At 34.1% G+C, this 19,675-nt stretch overlaps 1 protein-coding gene across 2 annotated transcripts in view; it reads left to right on the top strand.

The window, feature by feature from the left end:
- LOC114346803 (uncharacterized) overlaps nucleotides 1–8,011 on the top strand; it is a 138,388-nt gene extending 130,377 nt beyond the window's left edge. For both annotated transcript variants that reach the window (XM_050649867.1, XM_028297542.2), the window contains exon 5: nucleotides 7,768–8,011. In XM_050649867.1, coding sequence (XP_050505824.1) covers nucleotides 7,768–7,940 — 173 coding nt within the window. In that variant the 3' untranslated portion in view covers nucleotides 7,941–8,011. The remainder of the gene's footprint in view (nucleotides 1–7,767) is intronic.
- Nucleotides 8,012–19,675: the final 11,664 nt, after the last annotated feature.

The raw sequence follows: 19,675 nt of genomic DNA, 5'->3' as shown, positions 1-19,675 counted from the left end.
TTTAGAGGCGCATAGACTACCAATTTTGTCCTTTGGAGCAGAACTAATCTCACCAAGACTGAGCATTAGGGCCAAAAACAAAATAAAATGCAGCAAAAGCATAGCCACAGGATTGAATCATTTCGATTTAAACCAAGCGTTGGTACAGCTTGATAAGCTGGCGGTAGAGAATGCAGTACGTAAAGTAAAAATATACGTAAATGATATTATTTTTAAAATGTGCACAATTGATGAATTTATTAAAGAAGGAAATAAAAAATTGAAGAATATAGAAATATACATATGTGAAGTACCAGAAACAATAAAAGATGACAAAGAAAAACACAGATTAATAGGAGAATACCATAATCACCCGATGTTCGGAGAACACGTAGGGAATAACAGACTAATTAAGAAGCTAAAGGCAAGATTCCGATGGAAAAATTTGGAAAAAGACGTAAGAAAATACGTAAAACAATGCCACAAATGTCAAATTAACAAACCGAAAAGAACACATGTCGAAGAGTTCGTGATATCGGACACATCTTCCAAACCATGGGACATAGTATACATAGATACAATAGGTCCATTCACGAGAAGTAATGAAGGTAATAAATACTGTATCACAATGTTGTGTGAACTGACAAAATACGCGGTCAGCATACCAGTGTGCAATAAAGAAGCAGAGACAATAGCAAGAGGAATCTTTGATCATTTCATACCAACATACGGACTCATGAAGCAAATAAGAACAGACCAAGGCACAGAGTATAAGAACGAAGTAATGCAGGAATTAACAAAGCTATTAAAAATAGAACACTTTTCAGAACACTTTTTAGAAAACTTTTCAACGGCATACCACACACAGTCCATTGGAGGTTGCGAAAAACTGCGCAGAACGTTGAACGAGTACGTAAGAGCATTCATAGACGAAGACAGAGAAAATTGGGATGTGTGTTGCAGAATGTTCACATACTGCTACAATACAACCCCTAACGCGTATCATGGATACACACCGTTCGAACTGTTATATGGCAGGAAGGTTAACCTACCGGAAGACCTTACACATGAGATTCAACCATGTTACAATATAGATGCCTACTACAATGAGTTACGATACAAGTAAATAACGTTAATTGTAAAATCAGAATAGAAAACAATAAAATCAAGGAAATACATAAGAATAGATTATATGCTTACAATCCGAAAACGCAGTGAGTGACAAGTGTTACGAAACAATGTTGTTAAACGAACATTTTATATTATTTATGTATTTGCGTAGGCTTAGGAAGTTTGTATATAAAATAAATTTTTTGTATTGATTACAACACAGTATGGGTTGGTAGCACGACTTGCAAATTTCCCTCCCCGTAGTCGGAAAATTCCTAAAAAGGGAAGGTGTACAAGAATTCATCTGTACTCAGTAGATATATCTTAAAAACACCCTGTAATTATCTACGATAATTACTTTCAGTTATTTATGTCATCATAACAATATTACAACCTTCATTCGATTATATAAATATTGTTATCCTAGATCACGATTCACTAATAATTGCAGAGTCAATTATAAACACTTTTCATGGTCGATGCTGAATAGGCATTTCTAAATATATAAACAGCAAAACTATAACAAGGGAATTCTTATTATTATATGAGACATTCGTCATTCTATTTTGGTGATCAGACGTAATATTTCCACATTAAAGATAGTGTCTCTTTCTACACGAGACGTTCTTTGGGTGCGGTGCTACCAGCTTATGCTCATGCGAGTGTAAATAAAACAACTCAACAAGTAAAAGCGTATCAATTATTCCACCCCTCGGATAAGGGATAACCACCCTCACCGGGAGAAGATAGCCTTAATGCCAGGGCTGTCATAATATTATAATATTCTATCGGTCAACTTAATGGTAGGGGAGCCCAAGCGGGGATTTTTGCAGTTACTTGAGCGCGTCAGATTAGTATATGGGGAGAAACCTGGTACCCTGCAGATGTACTTCTACCATATATTGGCTCTTAACACAGGGGAGTTCGTTAAGGGGAGCCCGAAAAAAAATCTATCCTTAAAAAAACTAGAAATTGTCAGATTAAGATAAGGTAAGTTAAGTACATGCAAAAGAGTGTATATTTTAAAAATCTGACGATTTGAGCCGGGCGTAAGGAAATGAATGAGTCCCAAAGTTTCACAAGAAAAAAGCGAATATTTCGCGAAATGAATGACAGATCGAAAAACTAAAAAATATGTGCCCAATATTTTTTAAAAATCTATCGAGTGATACCAAACACGACTTTCTACGGAGAGGGGTGGGGGTAAATTTAATATTTTAAATAAGAATCCCGCGATATTTCGCGAAATGAATATCAGATCGAAAAACTGTAAAATACACTTATTCAATATTTTTGAAAAATCTATCGAATGGCACCAAACACGACCCCCCATGGATGTGGGGTGGGGGGTTACTTTAAAATATTAAATAGGAGCCCTCATTTTTTATTGCAGATTTGGATTCCTTACGTAAAAATAAATAACTTTCATTCGAAACATTTTTTCGAATTATGGATAGATGGCGTTATAATCGGAAAAAACGATTGTTGGAAATGGAAAATTAAATTAAAAAATGGCAAGCGCCCACTAAAATGGAAAACTTTACTTAACTTTTTTTGGTTTTAGGACCTACTCGTCACAACCCAATAGGTCCCCAAAGCGCTCGAGTGACTGCACATTTAGCATACTTTGCTCCCCTACCATAACTGATATTACACATAATAGTATAATAAGATATTATAAATATGATAATGTTTCTACTATACAGCTTGCGGTCTACCGAGGGATGCAATGTATGAGCTGTATTATATTACAGTGCCAACAAAAAAATCTTTACAAAGTGAATGTTACGCGGAAATAATAAGAATTATTATTTCGAATTTACGGCTTATTCCCAACAAAAATAGTAAATTGATATAACAAAGTATTAACTTAGAACAAATCTTCTTATTTATGCGTCTTATTCAATTTGTAAAGATGGGTTTTTTCGGAATAAACACGTTCTATCGGTACGTCGGCTAATCTAATAACCCTACCTATTCTTTTCTCAGAAGGGTTTGAACACAATAATGAAAGCCAACTTTCTAGGCAAAATGTTTATTGCTAAGTACTAATAAACATTTTAATATACAATAAATTTTATGCAAACTTAGTTTGTTTACTATTATGCAAATTACACCGTTATCTTCCTGGGTGGCGAAATCCTTCAGATAGATGACACCCTCGAGGTATTAATTAGTCTTGAGTACTACTCCGGAGTGAAAATACGTGTTAAACCTAATTATATTACTCGAATGTGCTGTAGGTTAAAAAAAACTAATTCAACTCCACAAGCAGTTATTTCCAACAGAATTAGCTTTCTTCTCTCTATATATAGAGTGCCTAAAAAAACTACGTGCTTAGATAAGTTTCGATATGCATGTTTCTTTAAAAGTACTCGAAATAAAAAACAAGTGCAGTTATCTTGTCTTCCTCCAACCTCAGCGGCTGCTCATCAACATATTTTTCGGGTATATTACCAAGTTCAAATGTGGCTTGGTTATCAGCTAGATCCAAAAGACTGGGGATGGAAATTAGTCGAGAGTTCATTAGAACCAATTCAAACTTTACTCCCACCTGCGCCGCAAAAACCCCTGAACACAATTTTTTGCAACTGTAAACAGGGATGTACCGCTAAATGTGGTTGCAAAGAAGTTGGACTGTTTTGTTCGGTAGCATGCACTAATTGTCAAAACCGGTCGTGCTGCAATGTTGAATCACCAACAATTGAGGATTCATTTGATTCTACCGAGGAGCCATGCGATGTGTCATTATTGGGGCGATTTACTTGCCCCCATGATGAACAAGAAGAAGAAGAACAAGAAGAAGAAGAAGAAGAAGAAGAAGAAGAAGTAGAAGGTGAAGAAGACCAAGATGAACAAGGAGAAGAGGAAGCAGAAGTATCAGAAAATTATGAACCAGTTGGATAAATTTCCCTATTTTTTTTTTAATTTATACCACTTTTTATAACTTTTATCATTTTTAACCCTTGCCAATATCAATTATTCAATAGCTTCAAATGAAACAGAATCATAACAGATCCGTGGAATAGGCCTACTGGGGAAACCACGTTAAAAAAACGCGCTGAGTACACTACCTCAAAGGTAGTCTGGAAACGTGTGCGCATATTATGACGATTACAACTTTTTGAATCGTTGTATCTCAAAAACACTGGCTCTTAGGGAAAAGAAGTAATAAGACATTTTTTATAGATAATTATCTAATCTACATTTTTTGTTAGAACTTATTTTATGGTAAAACTTACTGTGTCTCTGTAAATCGCTAAAAACTATATTTAGTGACCTTTGACCCCGCGTAAATTTTTTAGCTCGGGTCGGATTTATGAGGACTTTTTAGATTTCATTTATGATGATATTTTGAACAATAATGCCAATTTGATGGTAATTATAGTAACCTCACTCCTATTTTTGAGTGTAACTAGACTGGTCTATAGCAACCACCGGAAAGAAGGAAAAGGGCTACACCGAAAACTACCTGGGTAAGTAATGTGGAATCGGATGTGTAAGTTGACCGGAGTACCATCCCATTATCGACTTTGGGAGTCGATGTTCCTCCATTCTTTGTATATGGCCATACCAACAAAGTTGTTTTCCTGGATTTCTTCTATTATGTTTGTTTTCCTATCCATAATAGCTGGTACTCGTTCATTCGTGAGACTCTAGAGGTGAAGGCAAATCTTCGCCAGAAGTCTATTTCCAGTGCGAGCAACTTCTGTTCTGTACGCTTATACAGTTAACAGGTTTCATATTCATAAAGTACCACACTTTTAAAGATGCTATTATATAACTATGTTTTCTTTTCTTTTGATATGGTTTTTGACCAAAGCAGTAAATTGGAAGCTCTTATTATTTTCGTTTTACTTATTCAAAATGGCGACAAGTAAAAAATCAGTATGGAATCATCAATGTGGAATTGACTATCAAATGAAGAAAATGTGACAAAAACCAAATGAAAAACAATTTAAGGGTGATCTGAAGTCAGGAAGTAGATAGGGGTGAATTTTTAAGGATAAAAAGCGGTTTGTTATAGTTTTCTGCAAAACTACAAGTCCTATAGGAAAAAGTTAATACTTTATAGAACATCTACGATATTTTGAGAAAGTTGTATGACCTTTTTTAAATTGTATATAAATATGAAAAGTGTAATAGATTACATAGTTCATACGAGAAAAATAGAAGAAAAACTAGAACCTAGAAGAACTAGAAGAGCCAGATATACAGCACGGGATAAAAGAGGTGGACAGAAATGATTACCAAATAACAAAAGTAAATAAGCTTAATTTAGAAAAGGTCAGAGAATGTTAAAAAAAAACAAAATAAAAGATTAAGACAACCACAAAACCAAATAGAAGCACTGACACTGGAGGAAAGGTGGAACCAAATATGGACAATAATAGGATTACAGGATACCAAAGATTACAACCAGTAAAAATAGAAGCCTTATTGTATGTGGATGACATAGTCCTTATAGCAGATTCCGTGATCAAAATGCAAAAACTTATAAATATGTAAATATGGATACATCAAATAGTAGATCCTAAAAAGAGAAAGAAATGAAAATAATAGCACAAGACAGAAAACAATGGAAGAGATGGGTAAATATGTAGCTAAACTAAACCCAAATCCCATACCTGAAAGGGTATAAGGAAGGTGAGAAAGAAAGAAAGAAAGAAAGAAAGAAAGAAAGAAAAAAAGAAAGAAAGAAAGAAAGAAAGAAAGAAAGAAAGAAATAAAGAAAGAAAGAAAGAAAGAAAAAAAGAAAGAAAGAAAGAAAGAAAGAAAGAAAGAAAGAAAGAAAGAAAGAAAGAAAGAAAGAAAGAAAGAAAGAAAGAAAGAAAGAAAGAAAGAAAGAAAGAAAGAAAGAAAGAAAGATAAAGTAGTTTGTTACAAATGCTGAAAGATATTAAAAATATGTTTAATTACATTAAAATTAGTAAAGCATTTTATGGTTAAGAATAGTGTAATTACAAAACATGACGTTGCAAGAGCAGAAATGTAAAATAAAAGATCAAATTTATTTAAGAACAATATTCAAAAGATACGATAATAGCCAAAAGCAATACTTGGCACAAATCCAATGTTACCTTACCCTGTTACACCTTAAACATGTTTAATTTGTTCATATGCGCGTATTGATTCAGGATTCAGTAACAGGACGTGTACATAGACAGAAGAAAGATCTGAAGAATTCAATTGGGAAAGAGGTATCAAAAAAGGAGGCTCTTAGCCCGCTACTATTGTTAATAGGTAGTCATGAACGAATTGATTGGAAATACTGGAGAAAAAACCAACCAAATATGAACAATAATAGGATTATAAGATACCAAAGATTACAATCAGTAAAAATAGAAGGCTTATTGTATGTGGATGACATAGTCCTTATAGCAGATTCCGTCATCAAAATGCAAAAAACTTATAAACATGTAAACATGGATACATCAAATAGTAGATCCTAAAAAGAGAAAGAAATGAAAATAATAGCACAAGACAGAAAACAATGGAAGAGATGGGTGAATATGTAGCTAAACTAAACCCAAATCCGTTACCTGAAAGGGTATAAGGAAGGTGAGAAAGAAAGAAAGAAAGAAATAAAAAAAGAAAGAAAGAAAAAAAGAAAGAAAGAAAAAAGAAAGAAAGAAAGAAATAAAGAAAGAAAGAAAGAAAGAAAGAAAGAAAGAAAGAAAAAAAGAAAAAAAAGAAAGAAACAAAGAAAGAAATAAAGAAAAAAAAGAAAGAAACAAAGAAAGAAAGAAAGAAAGAAAGAAAGAAGGAAAGAAAGAAAGAAAGAAAGAAAGATAAAGTAGTTTGTTACAAATGCTGAAAGATATTAAAAATATGTTTAATTACATTAAAATTAGTAAAGCATTTTATGGTTAAGAATAGTGGAATTACAAAACATGACGTTGCAAGAGCAGAAATGTAAAATAAAAGATCAAATTTATTTAAGACAGACAATATTCAAAAGATGCAGATACGATAATAGCCAAAAGCAATACTTACACAAATCCAATGTTACCTTACCCTGTTACACTTAAACATGTTTAATTTGTTCATATGCGCGTATTGATTCTCTGCTTGGTAATAGCATAAATTAATACTTTGAGTAAGTCTTAATCAAGTTGCTGAAAGTAATTAGATTGTTAACAAGAGAAATAATGCATGCATATTATGTACAAGTCAAAACATGTTTATGTACAATTTATTGTCTGTTAGGCACATCTGAGTTTTAAAACTACAGAAGTCTTTCCGAACATATTATATATTGTGTAGAGCGCTTGGTTGAAACAGGGTACCAGTCATGAACTGAGCTCTACATGTTTATGCACGCCATTCGATTTTTATCGGTAAAAAACGAAATTTCAAAGCGAAAACTTCTCCTGTTCCAGTGTTCCCATACATCAAGTTTGTCCGACCAGACACCGTAAAGCTTTCAACAAATTGTCAGCTTGCTATTAATTAACTTTCTTTTGGTACGCGGGATCCAGGCCTAGAAGTCCAATTGCTTGTTTTTTAACTAAAATCGTCAATCTATCGTTATATTCAATGATCTTATCTACACGATTTTTTTATATTTTAGCTATTATGAATATACCTACATATTTTCAATGTAGCAGGCATTAAATAAAATGCCTACATTGAAAATATGTAGGCAAAATTAAAATATTCGTGTACCATTTTTAGGTAATGTAGGAAAACCTTTTGCAGCCTTCGACAAATCGTCATTTGCCCCTTATTGGGATAATATCCATAAAGCAAGAAGCTCCAGCAGATTTGGTAAAACGGAAGAAGTTCAAAAGGGGTCTAATAAAGGCATCATTGTTCAACCTCCCGGTACTTACGATGAAGATGAATAAGTTTTTTAAAACCATATTATTTATTATAACAAAAATACATTTAAGAACATAATATATTAAACATAAGCTATAACAAATAATGTGTTTGATTCATCTAACATCTAACTAAAAAAAATATTTTCTGTCATTTTTATTTCTCTTTCATAAAGTTTACGTTTTCGGTTATTTTTTCATGGTATTAACAAAAATAGACTATTTTTCCTTTTCAGTTTAAGTTTAGATAAAAGTGCTCCAAATTTTAAGTAGCTAAAAAGGTAAAGCAAAACAAGGTGTGTATTGTGTAGAATTACATTGTTTTAGTTATTTTGTTCACATATCGTGATTTCATGTACTTACTGCACCCTCTTGTTTAACTGGACGTTTCAACCAAAATTATGTAATGAAATCTTTCGACTGTTGCCTCTCTTACTCAATAGATGGCGCTTGGAGAAGATGAACAATCATAATTTTACCCCTTTTATAAAAAAATATAATAATGTACTTTTATGTACATAATAGATGTATAACTATATGCTATATGTATATTTAAAATTATAAATTATTATGTAGGTAGGTAGGTACACTGCGCCGCAAAATTAACGCATATTTCTCCAATTTTGTTATTGAAGCCCCATTTACCCTTGGTTGTTTGGGAACATTATTTTAGCATTTTAAAGGGATTTAGATCTCTTAACAGCAAGTTCAGCGTATCTGGGCATAATTGCAGCTTCTCTATGGTAGTTGTTGTTTGCTGTTTGTATCTTCGTTTTGTTAGTATTCATACCTACTAGGGTGATTCGAAAAAAACTTTTTGTTTTATTTCAGATCGCTATAGTGCGCAAAAGTTGCCATTGGTATAGACTTGAAAAAAGCACTAATTATTATTTTTTTATTAATTTGTCTTCCGGTCGCGCAATGCCTTCGAAGTTAGCAAAAATTATGAAAAACCTTAATATTTCATATTTTTTTTAAACATGACAGATGGTTTCAATTGCGTTCCTATACCATGAATTAACTACTAAAAGTAGGTAAAATCAATATAAATGCACTTATTATACATTTGTTTCATATCTTCCGGTCGCGCAACATATTACAAAATGAGTAAAATTAGTAGTTTTTGCTAAATTTCAAAATTTGACTGTTTAGTGCAATTTAATCATACGACTTTTAGAGATGCTATAGTTTAATTCATTTACAATAATATATTTAAAATCCAAGCAGATAAGATAAATTTTGATATTCAAATGGAATTCGGTCGCGCAACTTCGTCAAAAACAGCAGACTACCGAGAAGCGAGACGAAAGTGACGAATGCCAGCGAAGGAAAAGCGCGCGAAAGCGCGCGCAGCCACAAATAAAGATACATGTGGGAATACCTCTACAATGGAGTATTTGTCTTCTCCACTATAACGAACTGCCATTCCACCACCTTTTCCAACACTTAGATTACAACAGGCCCTACCTGATTGTGAAAGACTACCACTTATTGATTTTAATCCTATTAATTGTGAGATTCCAAAAGTTGACAAGCGTATTCTTAGCAAGCACCAATAATTGTACTTGCTTGAGATATCAGAAGTCATCGAGTCAGGACATTGTTCAGAAGACTTTGCAGTAGGTACGTGATCCTAGCCCAACGTCACATTCAAGATGACTTGCTACTGCTAACAGAGTTTTGCGTTTCTACATCAGTGTGTCCAACCCTTCTGAAAATCTGAGAGAGATTGTCACATTCATTCTCAAAAGTTATAATATGCCTATGTGGTTTGCCACAAAAATAAACAACAAATTCACAGATGGGCCTAGACATGATTAAAAAATCATTGAATCTTCAAGGTTCTTACCAAAAAAGCTTCTTCAAGTTGTTGATCACGTTTTACAACAGAATGCTTACTTTGTCTACCCGAAAATTTACTTTTGGCTATGGTAACTGATGAAAGAAACCATATCCGAGAGCTGGGCTTTAGGTGTAATCACTTCAAGCCTGTTATGAGTATAGATACTTTCCAATGCCATACACAGGCAGTTGAAAGATGCGTTAAGCTAGTGACCGAAGCTTCAAGTAAAGTGTGTGGCACATTTCCAGCGACGGCTATATTAGTACCACATTATTGCACCGCTCAGCGATGCCAACTTTTACATTGGGCCAGGATCACGTACCACAAAGTTTTCTGAACAATGTCCTAACTTGACGACTTCTGATATCTCAAGCAAGTACAATCGGTCCTTGCTAAGAATACGCTTTTCAATTTTTTGAAACTCACAATCGATAAGATTAAAATCGACAGCAACTGGTAGTCTTTCACAATCAGGTAGGACCTTTCCAATCGGTCCGGATATCCTATTGTGCCTGTTGTATTTCCATCTAAGTGTTGGAAAAGGTGGCGGAATGGCAGTTTGTTGTAATGGAGAAGACAAATACTCCATTGTAGAGGTCTTCAAACATGTATCTCTATTTGTGGCTGTGCGCGCTTCACTGGCACTCGTCACTTTCGCGTCGCCTCTCGGTAGTTTGCTGTTTTTGACGAAGCTGCGCGACCGAACTCCATTTGAATTAAACTATAGCATCTCCAAAAGTCGTATGATTAAATTGTACTAAACAGTCAAACTTTGAAATTTTGCAAAAACTACTAAATTTACTCATTTTGTATTATGTTGCGCGACCGGAAGATATGAAACAAATGTATATTAAGTGCATTTATATTGATTTTACATACTTTTAGTAGTTAATTCATGGTATAGGAACGCAATTAAAACCATCTGGCATGTTTAAAAAAAAAACATGAAAAATTAAGGTTTTTCACAATTTTTGCTACTTCGAAGGCATTGCGCGACCGGAAGACAAATAAATAAAAATATAATAATTAGTGCTTTTCTCAAGTCTATACCAATGGCAACTTTTGCGCACTATAGCGATCTGAAATAAAAGAAAAAGTTTTTTTCGAACCACCCTAATACCTACCCTTTATTTTGTTTTTATGGCTGATTTGATTCTGCTTCCTGTAAGTCATCTTATTTCCGCTCTGGTCGTTTTGGGGATTGTCGCTTTAATAAGTAGTATAAATGTTAGACCTTGGTCAATTATGACTCATAGATATTTAGCTTCGTTTTTCCATTATTCGATGGGCCTGCCTTGCACTGTTGGCTATTCTTCTGGGTTAGCTCTTCTCTTTATTGCTATTTTTCATTGAATACTCCATTCTTCTATTATATGCAGTGCCGTCTATGTAGATTTTGTACAGCTATATTCAGGTTCCTGTGTTTTGCCGCGATTGCGGTGTCGTCTGCAGAAAAGTTAAGTACTATATTCCGGGTGTGCTTTAAACGTAAGTAGTAATAAGACCGCCAGCTGCTGTACTCCAGCTCCAGGAGGGTTCCATGATCGGATAGAACTGGTCATATATCATGGACCGTGAAACTCCAGTCGTTTAGGTACGAGATTAATTTCGTCATAGCTCCGCTGTAATATCTCATTTTGTATATCAACCTTTGAAGCCACACTCTGTTGAAGGCTTTGCTTACGTCCAGAAAGGCTTTGATTTCGTCCAGGAAGGCTTTGCTTACATACGTTTACATTTGGAAGGCTGAATCTAGCTGCTATGTACTCTGTCTGGGTACTTATACTTCTTTGAACTGATAAGCTCTGAATCCGAATTGTGCTTCTGGGATGTCTCTGATTGGAGTCTAGTTTGAAAGATTCGTTCTACTATCTTGCTGACAGCTGGAAGTAAGCTAATCGGCCTCTATGTAATTTTGCGGAAATGTGTGGTTCTTCAAATGGGCTTCCTTCCATGTCTTTGGGAGGAGCCTTATCTTGGTATTGCGTTTATTATCTTTGTCAAATATACAATTTCTTTATAAGGACGATATTTCAGAGCTCTCTTGGTGATTTTGTCTGGTCAAAGTGCTTTCCATAATAAACTTTTTCTGATATTGTTTGACTTATTTCTCTAGGTTGTAGGATTTACTTTTTCTTCTTTTTCTTCGGACATTTCTAGAGGTGTGTCTTCGACTTCTTCGATAGAGTATGTTTTCGTCTTGGTGACAATTCAGTGTAAATTCTCTCTTAACATATCTCATCACCTCGCTTTGCCTTCCACAGAGTGGAAGTATAGTGTTCTCCGTATAGTGGGGAAATCGGTTTCCTATTGAATCTTAAAGTTCTATGGAGCCTCTATATGTCTTGCATGTTTTGGCCTCTTGCTTCATTTATTTTACATAATTGTTTCACTTTTGGCTTCTGTGTCCTGTTAGAGCCAATTTGACTAGTAGATTCAGTCGGCTCGCCCTATTTTTGTTTTCCTGATTTCTTGGTCTTCCGGCTCTCTTTTTGGCTCTGTTTTCTTCCCCTATCATTTCTTTTATATCCTGATTAATGTCTCTTGATCTTCCCATGTGAATTTCATATTCTTTAAAAGTGCTATTTATTTGTGCTTTTTATGATGTTTTCTAGTTGTCTTTTTCCCCAATTTTGTATATGGTCGATTGTGGGAACGTTTCCAATTCCTATGCTCACTAGTCTTTTGAAATTTGACCACTTTATATTCGTATTCTTCCTTGTTAAGGTCTTCTATTATTATGTATATATTGCACATAAACAGAGATACAGCTTGCTCCTATTGATGCAGGAAATATTCAAGGCAAGACAGGGAGGGAAACATAGGGAGGCGTTGAATATCACTGCTGCGCAATCCGAGAGAATGGTGTGGACTTATATCAAATTCAGAGCACCCGTCTCTAAAGCCCGAATAGCTATGATGATTGTAGATGTCCGTCACGGAGATAGCACTTACAGAATAATATTATTAGAACGGTTCTCATATGTTCAGGAACGCATCTAAGTGGTCGTCGTTTAAAGAATTTGTTTGCCTTATACGCTCAACTGTTCCTTATTTCACCTTGTCTCATCTGGATATTTATTGTTGTTGCTTCCGTAGTGCTTGGTGCTGGCGTCTGTTGTAATGTATGATTTACATATTCCTTGTCTCACTTGAATAGCAGTTCCCCCGAATTTGCTCTGTGGTCGTTCCTGTAGATATCGTATCCTGGAAAATTGATGGAGTTATTATGAGTCAGTTTAGTTTCTTTTAATGCGACTACATCCATTTTACACGGGCGTAGCTAGGGGGGGTTTTGGGGGTTCAAACCCTCCCCGAAAAGTTAAGATATTAACATATTTCAAATTTTTATTATGAATGTAAAGGTTATTTTATGTAGTTTTAGTCATTTTACTTTTTTGAACCCCCTCCTAAACTAAAACCTGGTTACGTCTGTGCCAGTTTATATCTGTTTATTAGTTTATTCAGCTGCTTGCTGTTTGCATTTGTTTTTAATATAGCCTGAGTTCCGAGAACCTATCTTCAGGTGCCCCATAGCTTCGTAGCTTAGTTCAGTATTATTTTTACATTTGAAATCGCTTCATTTACCATTTTTGTGAATAGCTCTTCTAATGCCAGTAGTGCATTGTGCTCTACAACCCATGCTGGTTCTTTGCCTGTTCTAGAATCAGCTTCCATTCTTTCCTATCCTTTGTCTTGGTTTTCAAATTTCGTAAAGTTAACACTCGTAAGTCCTTTTCCATCTACTCCTTAAATCGTGCTCTGGGCCTGCCTCTTCTCCTCACTCCATCCGGTCTTTCTTTTTCTTCTTCAGATGCCATCTCCGCTACGGAGATTGGCAATCATCATAGCTATTTTTATTTTTGAGGCAGTAGCTCTAAATAGTTGTTTTGAGCTGAATCCAAATCATTCTCGCAGGTTCTTTAGCCATGAAATTCGTCTTCTGCCGATGCTTCTTCTGCTATCTATCTTTCCTGGCATTATGAGTCGCAGGATCCCATACTTCTCGCCCCGCATTACATGTCCGAGATACTGTAGTTTTCTTTCTTTAATTGTAAGTTCAACTTCCTTCTCTTTATTTATTCTTCTCAGTACTTCGTTGTTCGTAACTCTATCTACCCAGGAAACCCTCATAATTCTTCTATAGGTCCACATTTCAAAGGCGTTAAGTCATCTCATTGTCTCTACATTTAACATTCCATGATTCCACTCCATAGTATAGTACACTGTATACGTAACATTTTCTTAGGCGTACTTTAAGAGCTTATGTTAAATCTTTGCTACATAAGGCCTTTTTAATTTTCATAAAATTAGAACGTGCTTTTTCGATTCTGACTTTGATTTCTGCAGTGTAGTCATTCTTTTCTGTTATAAGTGTTCCTAGGTAAGTGTACTTTTTTACTCTTTCGATCTGCTGGCCCTCTACTATCAAGATTTCGTTAGTATTTGGTTGTTTTTACTAATTTTCATAAACTTCGTCTTTTTGATATTGAGAGAGAGTCCGTACTCCCTACTACACCTTACTATTTTACTCATGAGTCTTTGTAGGTCTTGTAAACTATCGGCTATTCTGCCGTCCGTTAGCTAAAACATCGCTAAGCCACCATAGGCCGATTTTGAGTTATAGATGCCACACTATATAAAAAAAAATTCTCTATCGATCTGTCCTGGATTCGTATTTCTAAGTTTTGTAGTTTCAAAGATAGCATAAGCAAAAACATCGTTATCTACAACAAAATTTTAACTTTACACAGCTTAAACTACGTTTATCCACATTACTTGACTAAAACATCAGGAACCGCCTTCAATAATAGTATTTTGTTTAAATTTTCATTTAAGCTACCTAGCTAAAACCACGTTGCCCAAAGTTATACAACTATAAGACCGTTAACATACTTTAACTTTTTTTTAGTCAAGGTTTATTTCACTACTTCGCGAAACAATACTTAACTAAAAACCCGTTATACACAATTACTACACTAAAATATCGATAAAATTTCTTAACGATATTAAAGCTAAGGAACATTTAAAATATTGCTGTACGATGTTAAACTTAAACATCACTAACCGCCCTTAGCGTGTTTTGCGATAAATAATCTCCTAGAAGTTCCATAACTAAAACACCTTTAAGTAACAATACTACGCTAAAACATCACTAGGCGACCTCCCACTCACCGTCTCAACTGTTCTACACTGCGGTCATATGTCATATCGTATATCGTCAGTGTCAATCTGTCAGTATTGTTCTATTGTTGGTCGGAGAAAGTACGTCACGCGCTTTTGGTGAACAGGCTATTTCACACCAAATCATCAATATTGCTAAGAAAATTTCTTGGTAAGTTCCTCCTTGTTATTATTACTAAAATTTTTAACAAATGCGCTTAAAAGTTAATGGAATCTTAATTACGACTTGTACTGTACAAGATGAAAGATTGTATATTTTTTATGTTTCCATGATAGTGTGTTTGTGTGTATGACAGTTTATGTTGTTTAAGAAATATTTACTTGTTTTCTAATCCTATTCCAATAATACCTATTATTATTCCTAGTAAATGTAATTTTTCGTTTTCTGCAGTTCTAAAATTTCCCGGCGATCTCAACTCATATTAGATATGGTAACGTCACAAATACCAAGTTTGAATTACTTTAAGATGCGAACAGAAAACAGAATTTGTAAACAATTTGTATGCTCGACCATATTCCATGACGTCGGCAGTTTTCAACAAATTTAGTGAGACTCAAAATAGTTTAACATCTTACCAATCCCGAAATTTGATAAATGAAATTACTATGCTAAACAAAGCCTCTCCCAGCGTATCATTAGAAAACACTGATATGTTTTGTAATGAAGAAATGGCAGCAGATGATTTTCCTTCTGGTAATGTACCTGATTCTATCCAACCTAATTCTTTTCACCCTGATAATAATACAACACCATCATTATGCCCTAATATATTAGATTTTAATTCAGACAACTCAGTTCTTGACGAAGATTATATTCCGGATTCAAGCGAAGATTCAGACGATTTAAATTTGTCAGAAAACATTCCTTCGCACCGAAAATTGCCAAAGAAAAAAAGTCAATTACGAACTTTTCCTACAAATTTAACCGATCCTTCTACTTATACAGCTACACTCACCAAATCTTTACCATCTCATACATTCCGTAATTCACTATCGTCAAATAAACATAAAAAAAGACGTGTTACGACAGATTTTCGAGAACTAAGATGCATTGAAAATGGAAAAAAAAGAGCCAAGAAGACACACTGTAGATTGGTCTAATAAAAACAAAAACAGTAACACTATGCAAACGAAAAGCACTGGTACGGGGAGAAGTGAACTTGATGTCCAACCACAGAAACGAAAGAAGTATGACACTGGCCTAGGTGAACAGATTAAAGAGACGAGAGCTAAAAATCAATTAGAATACTGAGCAATTTACTAAACAAGATAGAGCACAGTTAAACTCTGATTTTTGGAGTTTGTCTTTTGAACAGCGAAGAGTTTTTGTTATGTCTCAAGTGGCTGTAGCAGTTCCGAAAAGAAAATACACAAGTGAACCTAAAAGAAAGCCGAAAAGATGTTTTGCGTTTAAGAAGAAAAGAAGTGGATCTGTTATTGACGTGTGTAAAATATTTTTTTTTTGACTACCTTGGGCTATAAAAAAAAATAACGACGCGATATTGTGGTCACTTGATGCTACAAATCCCATTCAATCCGACATGCGTGGAAAACACCAGAAAACGCCTCGTAGAGATCGCCAGTTAATTAATAACCACATAGTATGTATGTATTACAATCATTCAATCCTGCATAGCACACTACAGATGCGAGCACGCGTCATTGAGACGATATTTACCGAGCGATATCAATATAACTTCTATGTACAAAGATTTCTGTTCAAAATATCCAGAAGAAAATAAAATATGTCCTATGAGGTTTATCGCAAACAACTCAAAACTTTGAATATTTCATTCACTCGACTTGGTAATGAGGAGTGCGAAATGTGTGAGTCTTTTAATTTACATAAATAGCAAACATCACATGATTGTAATACTGTAGTAGATTGCAATCCTTGTGTCGAATTTCGAAAACATCGCCTTAAGTATACACAAGCCAGGGAGTTGTATACTAAGCATAAAAATCTGGCTCAAAGTGACAATGTATTTTATATATCTTCAGATTTAAAAAAGATCATAATGCTACCAAGATTAGAAACCTTTAAAAGTATAATCTTTTGTCCACGTTTAATTACTTACAATCAAACTTTTGCTCCACTGCAGTTGATTTCGAAGACGCAGTTGCTTCGATAAATAACTCCAAAGTGATAGTCAAATCTATTTCACCACAAAATTTTGTTAATGTTCCAAATTTGATAAGTGAGAGGCGTATACAAAAAAGTAACCCAAGAGGTTACTTATAAAATATGAATCATGTTTGTTTTAAACGAAATTCATTTGGGTTACTATATAAAAATAATTTTAATGAAGATTTTATATATCTGGAATTTATGACTGACAGATATTTAAAAAATCCAAGTTGTATGATTCTCACATTTCGCACTTCTCCAAAAAGCGTTGAACTTAACCGAAAAACTACGTCAATTGACAAATTAACGCCTATAGTACCGCCACATAAATTGACATTTTGGAAAACATTACTAACAAAAACTGATGACGAGGAGGGAATGAAACTAGATTTATGTTAACGTTGATAACTTTTAAATATTGTTAATGATAATATTAAAAGAGAAACAATTTCTATGATTGGGAGATGGGCGGACAGGACGGATAACAATGTTTTAAAATACGACATTTAAAAATAAATCTAGTTCCTGATTCATGAAACAAGTATTAGTACTATTTGTTGTTTATTTGGGTTTATATGACTGCGGACACTCAATCCATTCGCGATGTTAGTACTATTATTAGTGCTTTCGGATTCACGCGAAATATAGTAGGAAAAATGAAAGAATACCCATGAACGAACATATAAAACACGCTGTATTTTCCTGTCACCGTGTCACACAAAATTTTTTTTGTGTGACACGGTGACAGGAAAATACAGCGTGTTTTATATGTTCGTTCATGCGTATTCTTTCATTTTTCCTACTGTATGTCTCATCAAAATCTTATCCATCATATCCACTCAATCTATCCTGCGCGCCCGTCCCTTATGTGTTTTGTTATTTTTCTTAGACCAGTCGACGAAATTAAGTACATAAATAATTACATTCTTTTCATCTAAAAATTTGATATTCATTTGATAAGTTTTCTTTTTTGTTCGATTTTTTATTTGGCCTATGAGTGCTACTTTGTTTTTATACCTTTTTCATTTCTTTAATAATAATAAATGTTTCTTTTTGCCGTTTTATTTTGTTGGTTAAAGACATTTAGCTGTATTGCTTCAAATCTAAGGCATTATTACTTAGCTAAAACATCGCTATTAAAGAAAGGTTATCAAATAAGTGCTGTTTTAGTTAAGCATATAATATAAAAAATGGCTACTGGAGTAAACTATTTTAGCCAATAAACAATTAAACACCTTTAGTGATGTTTTAGACAAGGTTTTGTTTTAAAAACTAAATCAAAACCTTAACTATAACGTCATTAAATACCGTAGCGATATTATAGTGTCGGAATTATTGATAATTTAGTTATGTAAAAATTGCATCAAACATTTGTTCCAAAATACTAAACTACAACGTCATTAAAGTACGGTTAGCGATGTTTTAGTAAAGGTTTTCATATGTAATAAATAATAAATGACATAGCTAAAACCACTTCTATTGTTTTTTTATACCATAAAATAAGTAAATTTAGTTTGAAACTCTATTTAATTGGAAGAGAATTAAAACACGGTCCTTTCGAAGTAACATACATACTTCTACGATAAATAGTTTTAAAGTAGCAATGTCTTGAAAATTTTCCCCTCTTTTTTGCTCATATCTCAAAATCGGTCTGTGTGGCTTAGTGATGTTTTAGCTAACGGACGGCAGTATTATTACTGTATCATCTGCATATCTAATGTTGTTAACTAAGACTCCATTTACTCTTATGCCTACTGTTTCATCTTCCAGAGTTTCTCGCATTACCTTTTCAGAATAAGCGTTAAATAATAGAGGTGATAGTAAGCAGCCTTGCCGGACTCCTCTCTTTATTTCCATTTCTTTAGATGTTTCTTTTTCAATTCTTACTATTGCTCGCTGATTGTAATAGAGGTGTGTTATTAGTGTTAAATCTCTTTCATCTAGGTTTTTACTTTTCAGAATTTCCATGAGTCGATCATGTTTTACTTTATCAAACGCTTTATTATAGTCTATAAAACAGACGTAAAGTTAACATCTAAACATCTCTGTGTCAGCACGTTGAAGGAGAATAATGCCTCTCTGGTACCCATACCATTACGGAACCCATAGTGAGTGTCACTAATATCCAGCTCCAGTTTAGAGTGTATTCTGGCGTGGATGATTTTTAGCAGAATTTTCAAGGTATGTGACATTAAGCTTATGGTTCGGTAGTCACTGCATTCTTTAGCATTCACTTTCTTTGGCAAACACACAAATGCTGATTTCTAGGGATGATTCCCGTAGTATAGTTGGCGTTGAACAGTTTTACTATTATGTCCAGGTTTTTCTCGTTAACCAACTTCATCAGCTCGCTAGGTAATCGCAGATTTATTGGTTTTCATTTATTTATCACTAAAGACCGGATTATATGTTTTTTGCATATCGATAACCATCAAAGATACAATCAAACGCTTCAGGATGTGGACGAATTATGATAATTAAAGGCGTTTGACACTAATTTAATTTTACATATTTAGAATATTTTCGGTTTTTTAACATATTTTGATGGTTTGAACATATTTTCGACCGTTTGACATATTTTGGCATATTTTTAACATATTTTGGCAT

The sequence above is a fragment of the Diabrotica virgifera genome, chromosome 4 (genome assembly GCF_917563875.1).
Source record: "Diabrotica virgifera virgifera chromosome 4, PGI_DIABVI_V3a".
Classification (NCBI taxonomy): Eukaryota; Metazoa; Arthropoda; class Insecta; order Coleoptera; family Chrysomelidae; genus Diabrotica; species Diabrotica virgifera.
This window is presented reverse-complemented; position numbering and strand designations above follow the sequence as displayed.